At 36.7% G+C, this 21599-nt stretch overlaps 1 protein-coding gene across 2 annotated transcripts; it reads left to right on the top strand.

Annotated features, from left to right (window-relative positions):
• The first annotated feature begins 1776 nt into the window (after window positions 1–1776).
• Window positions 1777–20464, top strand: LOC110287934 (vomeronasal type-2 receptor 116-like). 2 transcript variants are annotated; one of them, XR_015046967.1, is made up of 7 exons: window positions 1777–2066; window positions 4769–5051; window positions 5605–6408; window positions 8650–8874; window positions 9992–10115; window positions 11275–14540; window positions 20135–20464. XR_015046967.1 is itself a non-coding variant. In XM_085836998.1 (6 exons), exons 1-6 carry the CDS (start codon window positions 1867–1869, stop codon window positions 12177–12179), a joined length of 2541 nt encoding a protein of 846 aa, XP_085693124.1. In that variant the 5' UTR covers window positions 1777–1866; the 3' UTR covers window positions 12180–14585. The 2 variants fall into 2 exon arrangements, 1 of the variants encoding a protein (XP_085693124.1); XM_085836998.1 differs by lacking the exon at window positions 20135–20464 and having other exon boundaries at window positions 11275–14585.
• Window positions 20465–21599: the final 1135 nt, after the last annotated feature.

Raw genomic sequence — 21599 nt, 5'->3', positions numbered from 1 at the left:
TGTGTCTTTAGTGATTCTATTTCCAATTTTAGATCCTGGATGGTTTTGATCATTTCCTTTACTTGTTTGATTGTGTTTTCCTGCAATTCTTTAAGGGATTTCGTGTTTCCTCTTTAACGAATTCAATACCTGTGTTCTCCTGTAATTCTCTAAGAGAATTATTATGTCTTTCTTAAAGTCCTCTATCATCATCATAAGATGTGATTTTAAATCAGAGTCTTGCTTTTCTGGTGTGCTTGGGTATCCATGGCTTACTGTGGTGGGAGAACTGGGGTCTGATAATGTCAAGTAGCCTTGGTTTCTGTTGCTTATGCTCTTGCCCTTGCCTCTTGCCATCTGGTTTTCTCTGTTGTTAGCTGGTCTTGCTGACAATGTGTGTGGCTTGTCCCGCCTGTATGTCTGTGTGTCACAACTCTTGGGATAACAGTTCTCTCAGAGGAACTTGAGTATGGACACTGTGTCAGAGGGTCAGCATTGTTGCAGACTGAAAAAAGAAGGATCCTGTCCTGTGTTGTTCCTTAGTTCCTGTGTCCTGATGGTTCTAGGTGGGTCCCTATCAGGCCAAGAATATGAGCAGAAGTAGTGGTCTTACCTGTGCTCACATGTGAGTCAGCACTCCTGAGACCAGCTCTCTACCTATGGTATTTGTGTATGGAGCACTATGACACAGGATCAGTTTCTGGTATGGATGGAAACCAGAAGAATCCACTTCCAGGCAGCTCCTTGGTTCTTGTGACCTGATGGCACCACTTAATTCAGTGTGGATATTATGGGCAAAAATATAAGGTAGTTCAAAAATAAAAATCATATTCAATGCTCCATCTGTGTCACTCATTGTAATCTATTCAACTTATATAAATTAGTATAATAGGCATACATCTGTATCATTGCAATGTAATCCAAGACAGAACTGTTTTAAAACAAATACCAACTAGACAGGAATGAAAAATATAAGGTATATACTAACATTAGCAATAAAATTCTCTCTCCTAAATAACACCTAAATTCTTTCATTCCTTTGAGTAAATGCATAAAATTGTTCTCAACCACATTAAAGAAGTGTGAACAAACATCAACTAAAAAATGTTTCATCAAATGACACTGAGTGCCAGGGACTGATTAAAGGTAAGAGATCAGCATAGGAACTCAGTGAATGTCTGTCTGCACAGGTACTAATATTAGACAGGATGGGTGTTGAATCTCTATAATTCCAGGCATTTTTGGATTTAGCATAATGACATGTTCTCAAGATGACAAGAATCATAAGAAGGTTAAGGAGATTTTGTAAACATGACTAGCATACAATAGTATAAGAACAACAGAGAGAATGCTCAACACCTTGCTCAATACTGGATGTTAGATTGCCCTTCCCTACACTATAAAATGGAAGACATTATGTCCCATAATTCAACTCAAAGTCTGAATGATATGGAACATTTATGACCTTCTCAACTCTTGTCTTATTATGGAAGTTCTGATGAAATCCATCGTGTTTATACATATGGCTGTTGACACCTGGTCTGTTCCAAGCTCTCCAGGAGAAAGTTATCCCTGGGGAGAAGTATGTCATGGATATGAATGAAATCATGGCACCTGAGGATGGAAGACATGATCTTCACAACATGTTTTCAGAAAAGATTTGATCAAAAGTTTTCAGACCTCAGATGTAGAGCTTGAGGCCACAATTTTCCTGATGTATCCAGGGAGCATGACATAGAATGAATGGAAAGGAATTGTTGACTATAACTAAGTGGATCTTCAGAGAGCAGTAGCCATAAAACAGACACATAGGTGTATATGTGTGAGTGATATTTTTCTGCATAAGAAACACATTTCACAACTGCTTGATCTTAGATCTTAGCAGATATGAAAAACCTGTGTGTTTTCACTCTTTCCTTTTTCCTCCTGGAGTTTTCTCTGATCTCGTGCCACTTGACTGAACCCATGTGCTTTTGGAGGATAAAGAATAATGAAGATAATGATGGAGATTTGAGAAGTGACTGTGGGTTTTTCCTTGCAGCAGTTGAGGAACCTACTGACTACCCTTATAATATCTCTGATCTTAGGTAAGTCATTAACTTTAATTCCTGCTCCAATGTTAGGTATTAGATGTATTTAGCTGTGTATACAAACTGTGGGGTTGTGTCCTGTTCTTCCCCATGTAACCTTAAGAACCACTGAAAAATAATTATAATGTAATCACTATTTTAATACTTTCAAATGTGTCACAGTTTAGTATAGCTTTACTACATTGGACTACAGTTCACAGTGCTGGAAAATGAGAGGGATTGGAGACTATCTGTTGAGTCTTTGGATAACATATGTTGAAAGATGTCTCATCATCTGCCTTAAATTCACAATCCCCACCTGTGGCAAGAGCTATATATATAAACAAACTGCATCACTGCCTATATTCTATTGTCTGCCAATGGTTTCTATATAAGCATGCATCTAAATACCTTCATAAAAAGGTTATCTAATTTTGATCTCCAAACCAGTTGAGCATAAATTCATACATTGAAATATTTGTGTATGTGTGGGTCTACTCTACATGGTTACATGTATAACAGTATATATATATATATATATATATACTTATGTTCTCCATATATACTTGTGAATATATATATATATGTATATATACTTTGCTTTATAAAATAGTCTTTGAATGAGCCCCTCCTGCCATTCTGGAGTTGACACTGAATGTAGAAAAAGACTCCAGGCTTCATATTCTGTTAACAAAATAATCTTTTCATTCAAGTATACAAATGTCCAGTCACATGTTAGGCTTATTATTAGTGTCAGATTAATGGCCAATATTTCTCTTAATTATTGAATTAATATTGAAATAACATTAGAGAAAGTCTAGTGATGGTGGCTTTACATTATTATACTTTTGTGTTAGTTCAGTAGGAATTTCATTTCTGATGTATCATGTATTATCCCATACCACATAGGAAAAATAGTGGAAATTCTCATTGGTGACCCTATTTTAGCCATAATAAAGATTAAAATTACAAATATATGAACCATATCAATACAAGTTTCAGGTTTAGAGAGAAACACTTAGCTCCAAACTCTCAATTGAAAAATGCAAATGAGCATGTTTGCTGTCTTTATTCCTAATGAGAGGAAATTGCTAATAGTAGCAGATAAACTGCCAACTGTGCTGGGGCAGATGAACACATTTCATATGGAAAGAAGGTCTCTGTACTCAGAAATCACTTAAAGAATATCAAAGGATTAGGAAGACTGAGATGTTAAGAAAAATCTCATACCTCTTTTACAAAACTGATACAGTAGCAACACACTAAAAGGTAACATTACATTGATACAAAGAGCCTAAAGGATAATATTCTGGTTATGTATATTGTATCATCATGTATATTTTGAAATGGACAAATTAAATTAAACAAAATGTATCTTAAAATAATCTGTGTATTGAATATTAATGGTTGAAAGTATTAAAAGCATGTACTAGAAACATCATGGAAATATTATTGATATTTTTTCTAACTGTGATTGTAATTAGCATTTTCTCAGTGTTTAACTTCAAAGAGTTTTTCCTATTTTGAAATTTGTAAAATACTTACTGATAAAATAATTTCTCTCCTAGAAACACTGATAATCTTTTTTAAGTAAACTGATTGTTAGGCAATATGCACAGATATATAATGTGTTTTTGAATACTCTCATATTATATCAGGTGGTATCATATAAGGTCTTTTAAATATATTTCTAGTGTTAATATTTTAATATTTTATGCACTTTTACTATGTTTAATACCCCAAAAAATATTTTGTATATTTTGAAACCATTTGGTACTAACATTAGATATAGGATCCTCAGTTATAGACATTAATAAATATGCATTAATGATATTTTTAGGGTAGGAAAGGATATGAACATAAAAGTTGAACAAATTTTTTATGTATTATTTGATTCTCAAAATACTCAATATTATTATGATGTGTGATATATAATGTAGCCATCCAGTGGCTTACAGTCAAGCAGGGCTCACCTGGAAGGAGGGCTGGAAATGAACGTGTGGGGCAAAAGAAACATGGAGCTAAGACAGTATTCTGATCAAGACTAAAAGTTTATTACTGCAGCTTCAGCTTATAAGCACTTCAGCACTCAGAACTCTTCTTGAGAAAGTTCCTCTACAGACTAAACATAGATAAGAGTTCCTCTTGGTTGCTCACACTACTCTCTGACCTTGGCTACACTGACTGTTCTCATGGCCTTGGCTACACTGACTGTTCTCATGGCCTTGGCTACACTCACTGTTCTCATGGCCTTGGCTACACTCACTGTTCTCATGGCCTTGGCTACACTGACTGCTCTCATGGCCTTGGTTATACACACTGTTCTCATGGCAGCACTCTGACTCTCCACAGTATAAAATGCATTTAAATAATAAAGATTTTAAGGAGAATGTGTTATATACTTCATATGCTTTTTTTTGTACCTGTGGAATTACAACTCCAATATTATTTTATACTAATCTCCTTCAATAGGACTGTAATCTAGTTCAAGGTTGGCATTCAGAGATAAAACAATCTTTATTTTCACAAATATAAAACTTATAACATAGTGCCCTATTTCTATGAATTCTTAAATTCTATTTAACTCTAAAGATCTCTAATTTATTATGCTTATTTCAAGATATTTAGACAGAAATATATTATGTCTCATATTACAAACTTTACAGGACTTGGAATTTTATGTTTCAAACATCTCCCTTAATCATTATGCCTTGTTTTAGAATACCAGCAAGAAGATATGAGTTTTTCCTAGTACTGTTTTTTGCAACTGATGAAATCAACAAGAATCCTTATCTTTTACCCAACATGTCTTTGATATTCCCCATTAATGATGGTCAGTGTGAAAAAACATTGGGAGATCTGGATAAAATATATTCAGAAAAGAGCTATACTGTGGAATTTACTGATTATATCTGTGCATATTTTGGAACCTGTTTCATAGCCCTTATAGGACCATCATGGAAAACATCAATAAAACTGTCAATTAATTCTGGGACACCAAGGGTAAGAATATGTGACACTGGATGAGTTAACACCTTTTTGTGTTTAAATATTCATTTATTTAATGTAGGTGAGTACATTGTCACTGCCTTTATACAGACCAGAAGAGGGCATCAGATCCCATTACAGATGGTTACTGGGAATTGAACTCAGGAACTTTGCAAGAGCAGTCAGTGCTCTTAATCACTGAGCCATCTCTCTAGCCAAAGTTAACAACTTTTAAATTCCATTTACATGTGCCTACAAGAAAACTTGGAGAGTATCCATTTATGAGTGCACTGTTACACACAAATAAACACGCACACGAATAATAAAGAGTTACATAATAGGATCATAGTTCTACTGGGCAAACAGGCAAAATTGTTTTCTAGAACATTCATACTTGTCAGGAATACTCTAGAATCTAATAGGAATAATATATGATATTTATAGTATAATCTTAATATCTTTAATATGAATTCTGAAAGGTGAATAATACTACCTGTGTATAAGTACAAATATCCTAACAATCTTATTCCTCATGTGGATGTTTTAGCCTCTCTTCTATATCCTTTAGGTTTTCTTTGGACCATTTAATCCTAAGCTGAGTGACCATGACCAGTTTCCCTATGTCCATCAAGTAGCCACCAAGGACACACGTTTGTCTCATGCAATGGTCTCCTTGATGCTTCATTTTAGATGGACTTGGATAGGACTGGTCATCTCAGATGATGACCAGAGTATTCAGTTTCTATCAGACATGAGAGAAGAAATGCAAAGACGTGGAATCTGTTTAGCTTTTGTTAATATGATCCCAGAAGACATGCAGTTATATATGACAAGGGCTAAGATATATGATAAACAAATTATGGAATCAACAGCAAAGGTTGTTATCATTTACGGTGAAATGAACTCTACCTTAGAAGTTAGCTTTAGAAGGTGGGAAGATTTAGGTGTAAGGAGAATCTGGATCACAACCTCACAATGGGATGTCATCACAAATAAAAAAGATTTCAGCCTCGATTTCTTCCAAGGGACTGTCACTTTTGCACACCATGTACGTGAAATTGCTAACTTTAGAAATTTCTTGCAAACAATGAACAGTGAAAAATACACAGAAAACGTTTCTGAGTCTAGACTGGGGTGGAATTATTTTAATTGTTCCATCTCTAAGAACAGCAATAAAAAGGATCATTTTACATTCAACAACACATTGGAATGGACAACACTGCACAAATATGACATTGTCCTAAGTGAGGAAGGCTACAATTTGTATAATGCTGTGTATGCTGTGGCCCACACCTACCATGAACTCATTCTTCAACAAGTAGAATCTCAGCAAATTACAGTGCCCAAAGGAACATTCACTGACTGTCAGCAGGTAAAGTTTCTTTCTTTTTTTTTTTTTTGAATTATACAGTTTCTTCATTTACATTTCAATGCTATCCCTAAAGTCCTGTATACACTCCCCAAGTTCTGCTCCCCTACCCACCCACTCCAAGTTCTTGGCCCTGGTGTTCCCCTGTACTGAGTCATATAAAGTTTGCAAAACCATGGGACCTCTCATCCCAATGATGGCCGACTAGGTCATCTTCTGCTACATATGCATCTAGAAACATGAGCTCTGGGAATTCTGGTTAGTTCATATTGTTGTTCAACCTGTAGGGTTGAGACCCCTTCAGCATCTTGGGTACTTTCTCTAGCTTCTCCATTGGGGACCCTGTGTTCCATCCAATAGATGACTGTGAGCATCCACTTCTGTATTTGTCAGGCACTGGCATAGCTTCACACAAGACAGCTATATCAGGGTCCTTTTAGCAAAATCTTGCTGGCCTATGCAATAGTGTCTGAGTTTGATGGCTGATTATGTCATAGATCCCTGGGTGGGGTAGTCTCTCGATGGTCCATCCTTTCGTCTTAGCTCCATACTTTGTCTCTGTAACTCCTTCCATGGGTATTTTGTTCCCTACTCTAAGGAGGAATGAAGTATCCAAAATTTGGTCTTCCTTCTTCTTGATTTTCTTGTGTTTTGCAAATTGTATCTTGGGTATTCTAAGTTTCTGGGCTAATATCCACTTATCAGTGAGTACATATTGTGTGAATTCCTTTGTGATTGCATTACCTCACTAAGCATGATATCCTCTAGATACAGTCATTTGCCCAAGAATTTCATAAATTCATTGTTTTTAATAGCTGAGTAGTATTCCATTGTGTAAATGTACCACATTTTCTGTATCCATTCCTCTGTTGAGGGACATCTGGGTTCTTTCTACCTTCTGGCTATTATAAATGAGGCTGCTATGAACATAGTAGAGCATGTGTCCTTATTACCAGTTGGAACATCTTCTGGGTATATGCCCAGGAGAGGAACTGCTAGATCTTCCAGTAGCACTATGTCCAATTTTCTGAGGAATCACCAGGCTGATTTCCAGAGTTGTTGTACAACTTGCAATCCCACCAGCAATGTAGGAGTGTTCCTCTTTCTCCACAATCTCACCAGCATCTGCTGTCACCTGTATTTTTTATCTTAGCCATTCTGACTGGTGTGAGGTGGAATCTCAAGGTTGTTTTGATTTGCATTTTCCTGATGATTAAGGATGTTGAACATTTTTTCAAGTGTTCTCATCCCTTTGTTATTCCTCAGTTGAGAATTCTTTGTTTGCTCTGTACCCCATTTTTTAATGAGGTTATTTGAATTTCTGGAGTCCAGCTTCTAGAGCTCTTTGTATATATTGAATATTCGTCCCCTATCATATTTAGGATTGGTAAAAATCCTTTCCCAATCTGTTGGTGGCCTTTTTGTCTTATTGACAGTATTCATAATATTTAGATATATCAATGAGATCTTTTAAATATACCCAGAGAAACAACTGTACATTTGTTAGATATTATTCTGTCAGAGGAAAGATTTCTTCACTGTAAATCTCCCTAATGAATATTTAACATGGATAAATATCATGCACAAGGATCACATTTGGTAGGAGACAATACATTTTTTTTATGATATCAGGGAGTTTTCTGAAAATGTGTCTCAACATTTCACCAAATAAGTTCAAAAATTAAAATAGAAGCCAAGAGTTTTATCATAAAACCCTTAAGTGATGAGTCGACTAGAATATTTTTCTAAAGAATAATTTCGCAAGAATTGGTACATGAGCTATGATTAATAATTATTCATTTTATTAACAATTATTTACAAAACCATAAATGATTAAGACTTCATATTTTATTAAGATTATGTTTATCTCATGTATATAGACTGTATGTACACGAAAGGCCCACAACCATTCTTTTCACAACTTAGAGACATTCAGACTTCCCCTTCACTTGCACATACATGACATCATGTTTTTAAAACTACCATTTTTGAGGAACATGCTCATACATGCACAGTGTTACTTGTTATCTGTTAATCATTTCTTCTTGCACATTTTACAATGGAACATTAATATGAAGTATTTTAATTTTAAATCATCCATGAGGCATATTGCATTTTACTACAAGGAATTGTTTATTTCACCTGTCTTTTCTGAAATTCATAAATTAATTATGATAAATTCTCAATTTGTCATTCCCTTTACTGATGTGCATGTGTAAACATCTAATGATGCATCTTAATTAGGTGTCTTCCATGCTGAAATCCAGGATATTTACTAACCCTGTTGGAGAACTGGTGAACATGAAGCATAGGGAAAATCAGTGTACAGATTATGACATTTTCATCATTTGGAATTTTCCACAAGGCCTTGGATTAAAAGTGAAAATAGGAAGCTATTTGCCTTGTTTCCATCAGAGCCAACAACTTCATATATCTGATGATTTGGAGTGGACAACAGGAGGATCATCAGTGGGTATACTACAATTTTAATTTTTTCAGGATATCTGAATTTTAAATTATGAGGCACTGAAATAATAGCTCTGTGGTTAAGAACAGTTGCTACTCTTGCAAAAGACCATGCTCAGTTATAAGCACCAAAATTAATAACTCTTATCTTCATGTAAATCTAGTTATAGGGAGCAAAGTCCCATGAATTCCAAGTTCAATAGTGCCCACATGCCTACTAACACACAATACAGTTGTATAATTATTAAATGTTTAGTAATATTTCTCTCTGTATATATATATATATATATATATATATATATATATATAATTTTGTAACTCTATACAAACCATGGAATTTTCTGATTCTTTGTGAATATATTTACAGACTAATTAAGTATAGCATGTATTCATTAACAGAAATATTTCTCCTGAATCAAGGTATTTTTTATATATTTTTATTGGCTATTTTAGTTACTTACATTTCAAATGTTATTCCCATTCCTAGTTTCCCCTCCTCTGTGGAGTATAGCCTTATCTGGCATCAGTGGGAGGAATGGCCCTTGGTCCTATGGAGACTTGATGCCCCAGCCTAGAGGAATGCTAGGGTGCTGAAGTAGGAGTGGGCATGTGATTGTGGTAGCTCCCTTATAGAAGCAGGGGGATATGGGGATGGGATAGAGGTTTCCACATTTTCTTTTAAACTTAGGAAAACTTCATTAATTTCATGAGAGTCATATATAACATATTTTGTTCATATTCATTAAACTCTTTCTTGATTTACCCTATCTTGTCTCTCTATACAGCTCAGTGTTCTAGTTTATATCATGAGAAACTGATACTACATGAACATTACTTTTGGATTATTGAGTTTAGAAGGGAAAATTTTTAAACTGTTACAGCCTGAATGTTACATATAAAATATTATGTGATATAGTAAATATTGTATGACATTCAGTGCATTGCATGGTTATACAAAATAATAATGTTCCTGAAACTGTTAAGTAATGCTAGTTATCAGAGAAATATTTATAGCCATATCTGTTAATATCCCATATATCAATCTATGGGTCATTATACATATTATATATACATAAACTATATACCTCACATATTATATAATACTTGTGTATTGCCTCAGGTACCCTCCTCCCTGTGTAGTGTATCATGTACTGCTGGATTCAGAAAAATTCATCAGAAACAAATAGCAGACTGCTGCTTTGATTGTGATCAGTGCCCAGAAAATGCGGTTTCCAATGAAACAGGTACATGCTTGCATACAGAAGAAAAATTGATGGATTCAAATGCCTTCTCTTCCCAAACTAGAAATATGATACAGCCTAGGTGGAAACTGGAGACTTAAAATTTCCATGTTTCAGAACTTGATCAGTTAAGTAATGTCTACTTCTTTTATACCCAGCAAATAACTTGCAATATTTTCTACAAACTATGCAATTCTTTCATAATATGATGGCTACTAATTTTATATTATATAGAAAATATCAAGGGGGTCATACCTCTATAACTATTTTTGAACAGTAATATTAGGCATAATCTATGCATATGTTTCTTTTCCTTTGATTCTTTTTACAAAGAAAATTAGCTATAGGATCAGTTCACAATCTGTCCCTTGATCACCCAAAATAGTCCCTGTCAAAGGCCAGATGCTCAGCATAGCAGCTGTTGTTTAATGAAATACATTTTAAAAACTTAGATGGCTTAAGAGATTAAGCATTTCCCGTCAAAGAATTAGAACATGAGTGAAGATTTCCAGGATGAAACAAGAGATGGGAGATTGTTTATCATCAATCACAGCCTACCTAAGGACAGACAGATGAATGTGAATATCCATACCTTTCATTAAATAGAATTTGGAATGTGTGCCTGGGAAGAAATTATCTTCCCACAATGAGCGGGACATTCATATGTTTATGATGCATACAGATTCAAGAATGAAAATATTCCTCTATGTAAATATTTGCATGAGGAATTTTATGCTCTGGTGCCTATGTGTAGATAAAAATAAAGGACACAACTCTCAAAGTAAACAAAGTACATAACATATTTCATCTACTGGCATCAGTAACTATGTCTACACTATACGCTTGTCTGTGAGTAGTGAATTTATGGTTTGAGGAATTAAATAATCTGAGATTATACATATAAATATTCATCATATTTTTCATTATTTTTGTTTAATAAATAATTTTTGCTGTTCAATTCCCTATAATGGTGCTTTGTTCCATCAGAAAGCATAGGTTGATAGAGAGAAATGTTGAGTAACTGGTCCCTACAATAATAAGGAATGGAGTGGATTCTCAACACCAAATTATTTATTGATATATCCTCTAAACAATACAAATACACAATTATTAACTAGAAAAGTATGATATCTTATAAGGGTCTATTATTGTTTGCCAGCAGATATGGAACAGTGTGTGCGGTGTCCAGATGATAAGTATGCCAACTTAGAAAAAACCCACTGCCTCCAAAGAGCTGTGTCATTCCTGGCTTACGAAGATCCATTGGGGATGGCTCTAGGATGCATGGCCCTGTCCTTCTCTGCCCTCACAGTTCTAATACTAGTCACTTTTGTGAAGTACAAGGATACACCTATTGTGAAGGCCAATAACCGCATTCTCAGCTACATCCTGCTCATCTCTCTAGTCTTCTGTTTTCTCTGCTCATTGCTCTTCATTGGACATCCCAACCAGGCCACCTGTATCCTGCAGCAGACCACATTTGGAGTATTTTTCACAGTGGCTATTTCTACAGTGTTGGCTAAAACAATAACTGTACTCATGGCTTTCACGCTCACTACTCCAGGGAGAAGGATGAGAGGGATGCTGGCATCAGGGGCACCTAACTTGGTCATTCCCATTTGTACCCTAATCCAACTTGTTCTCTGTGGAATCTGGTTAGGAACATCTCCTCCCTTTATTGACAGAGATACGCAATCTGAACATGGAAAGACCATCATTATTTGCAACAAAGGCTCAGTCATTGCCTTCCACTTTGTTCTGGGATACTTGGGTGCCTTGGCTCTGGGGAGCTTTACTGTGGCTTTCTTGGCTAGGAACCTTCCTGACAGATTCAATGAAGCCAAATTCCTAACATTCAGCATGCTGGTGTTCTGCAGTGTCTGGATCACCTTCCTCCCTGTCTACCACAGCACCAGGGGAACGGCCATGGTGGTTGTGGAGGTTTTCTCCATCTTAGCTTCTAGTGCAGGCTTGCTAGGCTGTATATTTCTCCCAAAATGTTGTGTTCTATTACGTATACACGATTCAAACTTTCTGCCTAAGTACAAAGATAAATTGCCTTCTTGATTCTTTACTAATTTTAAAATGCTAATTATACTCAACTTAACTTTTTGTTTTGTCATAACAAAAGCACCACTAAATCATACAAAAAATTAAGTAATATACAAAGTTAGTACTTACAATGTAGGGCAGCACAGCACTGCCTAATATAATGCCAATTATTGTTTTAGGGGTAAATGGTTTCATTGATGTGAACATCGATGTAAACATTGAGAATAGGGAATCTAAGTTGATGAATGGCTACCAACACTTTGACCTCTAGGTATGTGTGTAAGCCATGTACCTAATTTAATATGTAATAAGGTGACCCTAATGTATATGAGAGTGCTACCTCTTGGCAAAATGTTCTGGGAGCTATAAGAAAGAGGACTTTAAAGAGCACAGGCATGAAGTCAATAATCAGCATTATTCCATATGCTCTCATTGAGTGTCTGCATCCACATTCTTGCCTTGACTTCATTCTATTAACTGTGACCAAGGTACATAGGGGAATAAGAATTTTCTCACATGGTTCCTTTGACTATGGTGTTTTCTTACAGCAACAGAATTTAAGACATCAGCAAAATGTTAAATTGCCTTGGTTGGGATTTGGAATACCACAGATTACTGATGCAATAGAAGGCACTGATTTGAAAGAGAAACAAGATTGAATATTTGTAGAGTGTGGAGCATAGTTACAGTGTTGCATATTGTTGATGGCCATCACAGAGGCCTGAGATTTGTAATTGGTGCATAATGTACTATGAAAATATTCAGAATATCAGGTAAAATACTAAAAGAAGTACAATATATGAAAAGGTCATTGGGGCTCAGATTATGCATGCTGTATAAGGCTCTTGAACATCATATGAAAACATACCATTTCAATACGAAATGAAGAAGTTTCATTCAGGGAGAAAAATTGGTAGTGGAAAAATTTACACACAAGACCTATATCACAATGAGGTCAGTGAAATCTGAGAATATATAAAGCACTCTAGATGAATGACTTCAAAAATGTTAGCAAAATAGGAACAACTAAGGATTATTTGGTTTAATATTACATGCACAAAGATGTACATACAAACACATGAACATTATTATTTCTGGACATCAGTTGCTGAAGGTCAGTGTAATTTTCTCTGAAAGTATTGTTTGTTGCTTTTATTTTAATTGTTAATTTACAGTTTATTTTTGATGGGATAATTTAATTGTTTTTTTCTTTATATTTCCTGTCTCAAGAACACCACTTGTAGCCCATCCATACACTCCTAAAATGCATATGACCTATTATTTCATTAATGCTTAATGAATGCATACATGTATTTGTATATACATATACATTTTGAAGTATAAATTGTAGATACTATGTAAAATTGCATGTTTTTATGTTTTGATGGATCATTATTTGGTAATACATGGCCAATATTTGTTCCCTTCCCTGGCTATGACAACGTCCTCCATTCCCAGATTTAAAGTTTCCTGTAAATGGTTGTGTAGGCTAGAAGCTTTGCAAGCTTTCTTCCTTCCATGCTGCCATGCACAGTGCAGTAATCCTTCTTCAGACCATATTTTGTGTGTCATATTGGTAAAACTTCATGGTCTACTTATGCTAGTTATAGAAGATTTGTGTTCACAGCCAGTTTCCTCATCCTTTGACTCACAAGATGTTTTCCACCATCTTCTTTACATTTCCCTGAGCCTTGGATGAGGGAAAATTTTGTAAGAGGATACATTGAATTGTTTCCTTCAACTACCTACTCTGGAAATGACTATCACACTATCACAACATCTTTAAAAACAAAAATATCAGATGGAACTCCAAAATCATTTTCTAAGGAAATAACCGAAAATCTAAGTGTTCTTTTAATCTGGTTCATTGGAATTTCCTGCATTTATCTGCCTGGGTGTATGTAACCGACCTCCCCCCACACCCCTCAGCCTGAAACCTGGCTGAACAGGTTTCACTGTTAGCACGAAGAGAGTATCCGGGGTGGAGCCTTCCACCCTATCGTTCTGCCACTCCCACTGCTACTGCCTGCTGTTCTGGAGCTATCACGTGGTCACCTGAAACTGGACTCCAAGGATGATTTGGCGGGAATGGGCGCCTTCCCCTTCTTCATAAACCAGTGTCTGGGGATAGTAAAATTGAACTTTGATCAGACCGTTCTCTTGGTTTCATCTTTCTCGCACAGCCTAGTTCCCTCTTCTCTTCCAGATTCCAAGATGCCTCCCAGACTAGAACCCAGACATGTGGGCAGCTGGCCGCCACAGATTTGGCCAAACAACATGGGACTGGAAAATGGCAGAGGACATTTGGAAGAAGCACTGCTGGTTTGGAGCTTCATGAAAGACAAAAATAATTAAAGGAAATTCATACCAGAGAAGGTCGGTATGGGCTCAGTTGAAACAGCATTAAACCTGCATGCTAATTCACTTGAAAGACCCACAACGTGAGGACTCTCCCCACGTTCTGACTCAGGAGAGGCGACACCCCAAAATCACCCACAAGAAACGATCTTGCTGCAACTGCAAGAGGATTTTTATTTGAGAGCGTTCTCGGGCCCATGGTCATACACCACGCAGGGGTAGAGGACTATGGCGCCCTGAGTAGCTGAGTAAGGGGGTATTTAAAGGAAGAAACCACAATTCATGGAGGTGGGGAGGGCGTTGTTGGAAAATACCAAAAATACCAGTTAAGAGTCACAAGGAAGTATAAAGTCACAAGTGTCAGGTTATCTCTCAAGACAGTTTCTAAGAGCCCCTAACAATCTAAGAGCCCCTAAAGATAGCACATTTGCATTGCAGGTTCCAGTAATGGTCAGGGTGCCATTCTTTGAATTGAACCCAGGAAGCGGGTAGGTGGAGGAATGTCGCTATCTGTTTTATGACCAGTACCTGGAGCACTAAGCCACAAAGGCTACACTCCCAAGCCTGGGCCCAAAAGCCTCGAATTTTGTTTTTACTTTGCTATACTTTTTTAATACTTCTTCACACTTAGGTTCAGCAGTGAGGTTTATCAGGGGTAGAAATGTAACAGGCAGTTGAGCTCTCAGAAGCTACATTCTTAGGCGTGAGAAAAGAAAGGGTTTAATAAAAGAGATTTAATAATCAGGCAGATGGCCGCAGTTAGAAACTGCATCATGTGGAAGGAAAATGTCCCAGAAACAGAGAGAAATTTCAGGGGTGCCCTGCTTTGTTCTCTCTGGGCTTTACAGCAGAAGTGCTCTGCCCTTTCTGTGTCTTTGTCTAATGTCTGGTGCACCAATCTGTTCACGTGTTCAATTCATGTATGTTTGTGTCCAGTCTGTATGAATGAATGTTCTGTTTTATGTTGGATAATAAAGATGGTTTAAGAAAAAACGAGAGCGGCCATACCCTTCAACCAGGAAACAGGCACACAGCAGGAGGGCCCCTGCTAGAAAAACTGTTCCTTATAGGAAAAAGGAGAGTCTACAGCTTCTTAGTTTTGGGGTAAAAAAGAACCTGATAAATGGTTTTTTCCTAGAGGATTCTCTACATTCGTGATTAATGTGTTTGGCAAATAATAAAGTGCTTTTTATTCTATGATTGTAACTAGAAAAATTAATATTCTCTGATTGGTCTAAATGTAACCGCTTCATTTGTTTTTTGTTTTTGGTTTGTTTATTTTTTATTGATAATGTGCTCTTGTGTTTTCACAATCAGCTCATAAGTTATTGGTTAAGATTAAAATAAGTGTTACATTGCTAACAGATGGGTAGAATTAAAGATAAGATTTAAAGCAATGTCTCTTTAATGAAGCATTAAAGCTTGCATGTATCCATAAGTATTAATTGGTAGCCAAACTTCATAATATGATAGTAATGCTTCTAATATTGATTCTATAACTGATAAATTGTTTAAAAATGGGTTTTACTTTCCCAAAGTTAATGTTACAAAAGAAACTTAGTAATTCTTTACAGATCTAGCCAGATGCTGTTTTAATAAAGTTCAAATTCATAGTTTATAAAAAGTCAATCAGACTGTAAAATTTATCAAGGCATTACAATCTGGCTTGCCTACCTTTTATATAGTTATTATAGATCCAAAAGTTTGTTTCCTCTTTTCTCTCTCCTTTGCATCTTAATGATTGTAAAGGTTTTGCTTCTAGTAGGTTTGTAATAACTAGAATATTTTGCCTCTAGTATGGATAAATATTGATCTACATTATGTAAGAAATTTTATCATTTCTGCTTCTATACAAGAAGCCAAGAGTTTTAATCTCCCAGTGTATAGTGTTTTCTAAGTGGAAAATATTTTATTAGTTAATGCTTCTCAAGGGAAGTTTACTTTAAATCCTTGCTCTCACCCAAAAGATTCAGAGGCAATATCTTTTTAGTACTTAGGGTTTTAGTTTACTCCAGAAGGTTTTGCAGAAATTTTTTTTAAAAAGCTTTTATAATTGTTACTATTTATAATCAATGGTAATTAAATATTAGCTGTGCCCAAAACAATTCTTTGGCAAGAGAAAACATTATTGTAAAGTCATTTTTCTCATCCTCCCAGCTGATTGTTGGTCCATGCAGAGCCAGCTAGCTGCTGGCTACTGTGGGGCGGGGCCTTAGGGCACATAAGACTGCAGAGCTGCTGCTTAACATCATGCACCCCGCCTCTGTTTCAGAGATGCGGGGCTCAGCAGCGGGTTAAAATCCACAGTCCTTTTCAGAGTGACTCAGCATGCCAGGGTGGCAGGCAGCCAGGGCCAAGGAGGACTTAAGACATAAGGGCCCCTCTGAGGTACCCTGTGGGTGACAGGCCCAAGGCCTCGGAGCCACAACTAGGCTGAGGTGGCTTTCACCTCAAAAAACTGTTTCAACATCCTATTAGAACCACTGTGGTACTAATAAAGAATTGTAAAGTATATTCATGTATTTTTTTAAAAACCTATAACAAAAACTGTGTCTTAAAAACTTGACTAAGTGTATGTTCCTTGTTCAATACAGCAATTTATTTGGTTATTACAAAATATTAATTGACCTATTACATACCATCATTTTCAATATCCCAAAGATGAGTTAAAAATTGTTTTATGCATGCTTTTATATCTTCTCTAAATTCATGCATGCATACATCCCAATTATTGTGTTTGAAAATGACCCCTATATGAGAAGTAGTACATGTGAATTAGATCACATGCTTATTCTTTTAAGTTTCCCCCTGCTTCAGCACAGATAATCTAGTTGTGTGCTGTAGATGGTGTTTTAAAATACTAAACAATCAAACCTTAAATTGTATATTAATAGTCAATGTTATATCTCAGAGCTCACAATTGCTTAAGATTGTTCGTCCCTCAGATGCTATTAATTCTCAAATTTGCAATTGCTTATGCATATACAACTCATTAAAAAAAATGCTGTCCTTTTAAGAAGGCGGTTTTTAGACATTTCTTAAATTGTTCTAGATTGCCTGGACATTTTAAAACAATGCCAGGCTAGATTTATATCTCAGGCAGTCTATAGGTCGTCCATATAAGATAGATTAGATATATAACCTCATTCTTTATATATTCATAACAGTTATGGTTTAAGATAATATTTTAGTATTCTTAAAAATTGTGCAAGTATAATTCTTTCCTTTTAGTATCCTCAGTTACTACTTGTTTCCACATAATAGTGTTAATTCTTGAGGGCTTTTACTTAATAAATTGCTACAAATAAATGCTCTTATTTCTAGTTAATAAATAAATAAATTATGCACATGTGACTCTTAATAACTTTTCAAGCTTTCTAGTTACAACTGCTCCTTAAGAGAAACAATTGAAAGTACAATTAGTCACTGCCCCTTTTTACATAAATACAGTCAGGTATTTTAAATGTTTTGTCAACAAGTTAATAATTCTAAGGATTAGATATTGTGAAACTTTAAAACTTTAACTTCTTAAAAGACAAAGAAGGGGGAAAATATATCCCCGTGCATACTATTTAGTGCATTCCTGTGCACACTATTTAAATCATACTTTTATTCTCAAATTTTGAAATTTAGATCTCAAAGAATTTAATAAATGCTTTATAGTATCTTAAAAGGATCTACTTGTTGGTTTATGATTTGATCCTAAACAGCTATCTTATTAGGGAAGGGAAAAACATAGGTTCTCTCCACAGAACACTGCAGAAGCATGATAGTTAATTCCTGTGACGAGCTGGCAGGTGAGTTGACTCAGTGCCCTGATTGAAGTGACTAAGAAACTAAATTGGGTACATGTTTTAGACCCATCCTTGCTTGCCAATTTTTCCAGTTTGGACTAGCTTCAAACCTCTTAACTTTATGGCAAAAGAACATCAGAGACTGTATATTCTGACTTAGTAAGATTAGTCATTTAATAGAGTCATAATGATTTTTCTCTTTTCTTCAGTGTGACTAGTTATTCTAATTCAATCTTAGACTGGTCTAATATTTAGTCCACTATTGGAGATTCCTATTGTAGATAACTAAAATTCTTAATTACCTATCAAAGTTAATTCAGAGCACAGCCTCCTCTTCCAGAGAATCTCTGGCCCTTTACTAATTCTAAAAACCAGCTCCCCCACAAGAAGGTCGGAGACTGAGCTTGAGCCTTGCTAATTTGCAACTGAATAAAGTACCTGGACTTCCCCAAAAGAAGCTTTGTAATATTAGTCTTCACTGTCTAAGATTTTTGTCTTTCAAGCAGGTCAATCAACACCTTCAACCTGACTGCAGCAGGTGGGCATGCATCCCTGCCCCCAAGAGCATGCAGGTGGCAGCTACTAATTTTCATTCTAAAGGCATTCCAGCACATATTGTGGCTTTCAGTCTGATTTGAGATTAAGCTTTACTATTAGGGCTAGGAAGGCAGAAATCCTAGATATGAGAAGAATATGGCTTTTATTGTGATAAGGTGGGCTTAGTCCCTTAGCTGGTCTCCGGTTTTCTACCCTTGCTGTTATTGCAAGGTCCCCTTGGTTCCTCAGGTTGTAGAAATATTAGAGATGAGGAAGGTGACCTCCAGCTCCTAATATAGCCTAAGAGCCACAAATTGTGGTGTTACTAGTGACATAATTCTTGTAGAGTCCTTGCTGAATATGAGGTTGACAATTCTCCCTTGGGAGCAGCACAGTACTCAGAACTGTGCATGCTGATTTGTGATAATACGAGTACAGTATGGGCATCAGCGTGGGTGCAGGCAATGCACTGCAGGGGAAGGTCAAACTTGACCATTTCTGAGTTCCCTGAGAGATACACCCAGTTTTGATGGAGGTTGGTATCTAGTTCCAGTTACAACCAAAAATATCTTTCTAAGGCTCTGCCCTCTCTCCCCAAAAGATACCAAGAGCCATGATTGTGGGTGATGACAGCACCCACAGGAGGAATTGAATCAATACTCCCCCAGCCATGGTTAAAGACCACTCATGCAAAAATGAGGAAATCATTTGATCACCTTAGTTAAGTATGGCCTTATTAAGCTTAATTCAAAGGGGGGAGAGATGGTAGAGACCATACCGTGAAAAGGGAAAACCCTTCACAGCCTCCCACTCTAACAAGCCAAATGGCCTTGTGCTACAGAGCTGGTTGTCACCCCCTCCTCCCTGTTCCCTGCCTGTCATCCAAGGCTGTTGAGGAGGAGGATCCATGTCCTCTCCTTCAGTGTTATCATACTATAGTACCTTTCAAAATTGTACAGTTAGTCTTCGCCAGTGTTCCAATGCCCTAGAAAGACCATATGGCTGACTACTTGAGATTCAGTAAAAATTCAACTAGGAAGTTACCTATTCAGTAACTAATTAGCATTATAAAAGACGGAGCCAATAGCTCAGGGCTAGTCTACAAGATGTTTACTAGGACAGAAAAGACAGACTTATCCAAATAGGGTTTTCCATGACAAAAGTTAGGAAATCCAACTGAGACAGGTTTCTTCATTAGGCCCTAAAAATTCAGGCACAACTATAGAACATAAATAAATTTTATGCCTCAGCCCAGCCTTTTCTTTTTTATATTAACAACAGGGAGGAGATGTAACCTCCCCGGCCCCCTCAGCCTGAAACCTGGCTGAACAGGTTTCAGGAAGAGAGCATCCCGGTTGGAGCCTGCCACCTTATCGTTCTGCCACTCCCACTGCTACTGCCTGCTGCCTAGCTGTTCCAGAACTATCACGTGGTCACCTGAAACTGGACTCCAAGAATGATATGGTGGGAATGGGCCCCTTCCCCTTCTTCATAAACAAGTGTCTGGGAATAGTAAAATTGAACTTTGATCAGACCATTCTCTTGGATTCACCTTTCTCACGCAGCCTAGTTCCCTCTTCTCTTCCAGATTCCAAGATGCATCCAAGACTAGAACCCAGATATGTGAGCAGCTGGCCAGCTGCAACAGGTGTAGGTACCAAATGTTGCGTCTTACAAAAATAAAATTTAGAAAATTACAGTGAAGAGCAAATACATAATAATCACTCACTTTTAATTGGTCTATTTCCAAAAAAAAAAAAAAAAAAAAAAGGACACTGGAGTACCTAAAGCTGTAGATGAAAGTTCAGACAACTCTCTCTTTTTTTATTAGATATTTTCTTCATTTACATTTCAAATTCTATTACCAAAGTTCCCTATACCCTCCCCCACCTTGCTCTCCAAATGACCCACTCCTGCCCTGGCATTCCACTGTACCGGGGCATATGATTTTCACAAACCAAGCACCTCTCCTCCCATTGATGACCTACTAGGCCATCCTCTGCTACATATGACCTAGAGCACAGCTCTGGGGGTACTATTCAGTTCATACTGTAGGGCCTCCTGTAGTGTTGCAGACCCCTTTAGCTCCTTGGAAACTTTCTCTAGCTCCTTCATTAAGGGCCCGGTGTTCAATCCAATAGATAACTGTGAGCATCCACTTCTATATTTGCCAGGCACTGGCATAGCCTCACAAGACAGCTATGTCATGGTCTTGTCATCAAAATCTTTCTGGCATATGCAATAATGTCTGGGTTTGGTGGTTGTATATGGGATGGTTCCCAGGGTAGGACAGTCTCTGGATGGTCCTTCCTTCCATCTCAGCTCCAAACTTATTCCCTGTAACTCCTTCCATGGGTATTTTGTTCCCAATTCTAAGAAGGAGTGAAGTATCCACACTTTGGTCATCCTTCTTCTTGAGTTTCATGTGTCTTGCAAATTGTATCTTGAATATTCTAAGATTTTGAGCTAATATCCACCTATTAATGAGTGCATATCCTTTGTAATTGGGTTACCTCACTCAGGATGATATCCTCCAGATGCACCAATTTGCCTAAGAAATTCATGAATTCATTGTTTTTACCAAATGGTTGAGAAGCACCTGAAAAAATGTTCAACATCCTTAACCATCAGGGAAATGCCAATCAAAACAACCCTAAGATTCCACCTCACACCAGTCATAATGGCTAAGATTAAAATTTCAGGTGACAGTAGATGCTGGCCAGGATGGGGAGAAAGAGGGACACTC

This window comes from Mus caroli, unplaced genomic scaffold (assembly GCF_978045245.1).
Source record: "Mus caroli unplaced genomic scaffold, Mus_caroli_1 scaffold_4, whole genome shotgun sequence".
Taxonomy (NCBI): Eukaryota; Metazoa; Chordata; class Mammalia; order Rodentia; family Muridae; genus Mus; species Mus caroli.
Note: the sequence above shows the minus strand (reverse complement) of the source record. Positions and strands in the feature narration are given on the sequence as shown.

Excerpts from the sequence above, each read along its gene's own strand:
- LOC110287934 (XM_085836998.1), top strand. The coding sequence starts at position 1,867 with ATGAAAAACCTGTGTGTTTTCACTCTTTCCTTTTTCCTCCTGGAGTTT. Across the intron at positions 2,067-4,768 it reads TATAATATCTCTGATCTTAG|AATACCAGCAAGAAGATATG; the intron begins GTAAGTCATTAA and ends GCCTTGTTTTAG. Across the intron at positions 6,409-8,649 it reads CATTCACTGACTGTCAGCAG|GTGTCTTCCATGCTGAAATC; the intron begins GTAAAGTTTCTT and ends CATCTTAATTAG.